The following is a 4,389-nucleotide window of genomic DNA, read 5'->3' as shown; positions in this document are numbered from 1 at the left end:
GTTTTCAGGTTTTAGATTCTAATCAGTAGAAACCAACTTTTTTAAAAAAAAAAAACCTCACCTGAGGATATTTTTCCATTGATTTTCAGATAGAGAGGGGGAGGGAGGGAGGGAGAGACAGAAGAGAGAGAAAAAACATCAATGTGAGAGAGACACAGCGACTGGTTGCCTCCTGCATGACCCCTACCAGGGCCAGGGACCAACGGCAACCGGCAACCGAGGCACATGCCCTTGACCGGAATTGAACCTGCGACTCATTGGTCCGCGGGCTGACATTCTAACTGCTGAGCCAAACCAGCCAGGGCTAAAAACCAGCTTTTAAAATTAGCAGTTCATCTTATAGTGTGATAAAACACTGGGTGAATAATTAATATCCAGGCTAACTTGTTTGTCCTTGTTTTCATAGGGCTTGGAGACAGGATATTTTTGGTAATTAGTATAACCCTAAGGTCGCAACATATAGGATGGACCATAGTAAATAAGTTGTAAATACATGTTCCTCAAATGTGATTCCCAGGACAAGGAGATTCGCATTGTTGGTGTATTGAGATGAATGGCTTCCGGTGACACTGCAGTCCATTAGAGTGGATTTTGCTGATGCACTTGTATGTAGGAAGAGCATCTCCTTCCCTGTCTCTCCAGAGTTTGGGTTTTTTGTGCTGGTTGTTGAGACAGTAACAGCCATGGCCAGTGGCGTCTCTGAGGACCAGGCTGGGATAACTGCACATCTTCCCGGCCTCTTGCCTACTGGCCTCTTGGAATCTCTTAGCAGTTGTCCTCCGGCAGCTGACCTGCAGGGCCTGTGGCCATGGCCCCTTTACCGACTCCCCACACCAGAGCAGGGAGGAGGAATGGGGTTTTCCGGGCAAGGTGAACTGATTTCCACCATTTAACACTGGTTTTTTCCTGTGAGTTCTAAAATAGTGGGTGAAGCATTAAAGGAAACAGGATGATGGTTTCAATGTGAAGCCCAACGTGGGTGGCCTTGGAGCCTAAAGTGGGGGAGAGAAAAACCATGAAGAAGGGGTGAGCCCTTTCCCCCTCAGCCTGCAGCCCCATGGCCTGTGACAGCTCATGCAGCTGTTTCCTAGAAGACCTTCCCTACGTTATCGATTAAATGCTCGTTGGGGAAGCAAGTGGGAGCTTTTATCTGCATCTCAAACGGGCGCGGACTGTGCCTTGGCTGTATTGACCGGCTGTGGCACACACTGGTGATCGCAGTTGTCTTTTATGAAGAAGAGCACCAAGTGACACCGGTTGTCATTCTAACTGCTGTGTGGCAGCGTAAATAGTCCCCTTTCTAACCAACCTGGTGGGAAAAGTCAATATCCCATCAGCAGAGGAGGTAAACACATCAGGAGCTGTGCCCTCTCTCTTCCTCCCCTGCTCCACATCACCACGGCCCTTTCGACGTGCTGTCCCCGCAGCACGTGCGGCTGTGTCATTCGCAGGCACAGGGTGCCAGCCCGGGCTCGGGCCTGCCGGAGCAGCCATCCTGGTCGGGGCCATTGTTACCTATTTCTAGACTCCAATAATGAGAACTATCGAAATGTCTTTCTTTTTTGTTAATCCTCACCGGAGGATATTTTCCCATTGATTTCTAGATAGACTGGAAGGGAGGGAGGAAGAGAGAGAGAGAGAGAGATCGGTGTGAGAGAGACACATTGATTGGATGCCTGCTGCACGACCCCAACTGGGGCCGGTGATCGAACCCACAACCCAGGTATGTGCCCCCGACCGGGCATCAAACCCTGGACTCTTCGGTCTGCAGGCTGACGCGCTAACCGCTGAGCCGAGCCGGCCAGGCCTCCAAGTGTCCTCTGCGGTCGGTTAGCAGTGTGCCCCTTTCCTTCTCTACTTGCCTCCATCTTCCCACCCCCTTGGGGCACTTCAGCCCTTCCTACTAAACTCGTTGTTGCTGTTATTCGAAAGGCAGCTGATGCGATTTAGCAAAGGTTGTGGAGAACGAATGTGAATGTGTAGCTAAGGAACAAAAATCTTGAGAGCGAGTTTTCCTTTTCCGGGTGTTTTGTGGACTTCGATGTTGCTCTGCTGGTTCGGGGGGGTTTCTCTGTCTGGGCCTGACATGGTTTCCTTCCTGATGCTTCCCCATTCCCGGCGCCGGGCACCTGGGCCCAGGCTGACCTCGGAGGGCCTGCCCAGCTCTCTGGGAGCTCTGGTGTGTGTTCTCGGTCCCGGAATACCGGCCGTGTGACCGGAGGCAAGTGACTCAACCTCCCAGTTTCCTCAGCCAGAAAAATGGGGATTTTTTTTAAGTGGGCCTCGCCAAACACCTCACAGGGTTCCGAGACAGCTTTGGACACAAACTGTATTATCTTAACCATCCCGGGCAGGGTTGGCTCTCCCAGGGATCACCCTTGTCCCCAAAAGATCAGACCTGGGTGTTGTGACCCTACTGCTCCTTTAAAAGAACCACGTGTGGAGGTGGCGGCTCTGGGCAGGGAAAGGAAAAGGTCTTCTTTCTGGCTGGTAGCGTCCTTCTCCAAACCAGAAGGCAAGGGGTGTGTGGGTGGGAGGAGCAGAAAGAGGTAAGGGGCGACTGCACACCGAAGTTCACAGGCACGCCGCGTGGACAAAGAAGAAAAAAGCAATTTGGCAACGGAGAGGTGCGCTCCAGACAGCGCCTCGTCTGTCGGCAGAGGAGGTTTTCTGCAGCAGAGGGATGCAGACCTGAGGGACTAGAAGAAGCCAACTGGGCCCAGCTGATCCAGGGGTGGGCACTGGGAGACCCAGGCTTCCTCTGGGACAAAGTGTTTCCTGCCACATCCGTGCTTGGCATGCAATTGTCTGCGTGTGCTCAACAGCGCTGTGACAGTGGCGTCTGCAAGTGGCGTTCACCTTGCCTGCTGCACATGGGCGCGCACCTGCAGTCCCCGTCAGTACGGCGGCGGTGTCCCCGTGCGCTGACTCAGCTGTGCTGAGAAGTGGTGTGCAGGGGTGGACCAGCTACGGGACCGTGAGGACATGGAGCCATCGAGCTGCAGATGCAGTCTGCGCCCCCTACTCTAGTGCGTGAGGAGTACTGAGAGGTCTTTGGAGACGCTCCCTCTGGGTGTAAAGGAAGCACAGGGAATAGAGGCGGTGGTGTGGTAACTGTGGATGGTATCAGGGGTACGAGACTCGTTGGGGGGATCACTTCAGAAGGTACCTAAATGTCTAGGCACTATGCTGTACACCTGGAACGAATATAATATCGTGAGTCAACTGTAACTGAAAAATAAAAAGAAGCGCTCTCTCTGAGATTTGTAATCCTTTTATTTTTATTTATTTTTAGAGAAATTGAAGAGGCAGTATATTACCCCCAAAGTTCGTCAGGACTACAAAAACCTCAAGAACATAACCGAGCAGTTCCTGTCCCAGAGCGGCTATACCGAAGTGAACCTCAGCAAGCTCTTCGTGGACTGCGCCGTGAAGTCCTGAGGGCGCCGAGGTGGCCCGGCGGGGATGGCTGACGACAGCAGCAGCTCCCTGGCACCTCTGGCACCTCCCCCGGGGTCCTGACCGCTTCTCTGCTTCACTTTTCCGTGGGGACTGCGTCTCCTGTGGGTGTGCACAGGGCTTGGGAGGGGGAGTACTCAAGGGACTGCAAAAATATTTAATCTCCCCAGCAGCAGGGACACTGCAAACAGCCTTCCTCGCACACTGCGCCACGTGCTACTGAAACCGGACCCTGGGGGCCTGTGCAAAGCACCTGACGAGCTCGCTGCTTTGGACTCGGATTCGGAACTGGGTTTCTAGGGAAGGGGTCAGTGAGGAAAGGAATTAATTGAAAGTGGCTGGAATGTAAGTGACCCCAGGCTGTGCCCCCGGGGCCTTCAGCAGAGGTGCCCCCAGAACAGAGGTTTCTGGTAGGAGCAGGAACATTTTGCCTTTTCACACGCCAATTAAACCCAGGCGAAACCCAAGTGCTTCCCAGCCGCTGGCTCCAGGACTGGCTGTCCTTTTCAGGCTTGTCTTTTATACACGCAGTCGGGAGATTTCGAAGCCTTGCACTCACTAAATAGATTAAACAGAGCTCACTTGTTTATTGAATCACTCCAAGGTCCACCACACACGCTCATGCACACTGGGCAGGTGTTTTTCACTCACATTCCTTTTTCTTTCTCCCCTTAAGTAGAAAATCCAGGTAAAGGTTTATACAGCTGGAAAGCACATTTAAAATACTTTGATAGTCAATAACATTTCCTTAAAAATGTGTCGAGTTTGGGGCAAAGACCATTGTGTTGTATTGGGAGGGGCGGTTCATTGGTTAATTGCCTCTGCTGCTACTTTTCTCATTTCTTGTCCGCCAGAAGCTAAAATGCACTTCAATATTGCAGTCTTCCCTTTCTTGCTTTGTTGATGAGTTTATACTAACAAAATATATTT

At 51.9% G+C, this 4,389-nt stretch overlaps 1 protein-coding gene across 2 annotated transcripts in view; it reads left to right on the top strand.

Moving 5' to 3' along the window:
* Positions 1-4,389, top strand: part of POLA1 (DNA polymerase alpha 1, catalytic subunit) — a 321,724-nt gene extending 317,335 nt beyond the window's left edge. The window contains exon 37 of one of the 2 annotated variants that reach the window (XM_036270523.1): positions 3,296-4,389. In XM_036270523.1, the coding sequence (XP_036126416.1) occupies positions 3,296-3,441 (146 nt within the window). In that variant the 3' untranslated portion in view covers positions 3,442-4,389. The remainder of the gene's footprint in view (positions 1-3,295) is intronic. The other variant, XM_036270528.1, reaches the window with a different exon arrangement.

This window comes from Molossus molossus, unplaced genomic scaffold (assembly GCF_014108415.1).
Source record: "Molossus molossus isolate mMolMol1 unplaced genomic scaffold, mMolMol1.p scaffold_m16_p_2, whole genome shotgun sequence".
Taxonomy (NCBI): domain Eukaryota; kingdom Metazoa; phylum Chordata; class Mammalia; order Chiroptera; family Molossidae; genus Molossus; species Molossus molossus.
Note: the sequence above shows the minus strand (reverse complement) of the source record. Positions and strands in the feature narration are given on the sequence as shown.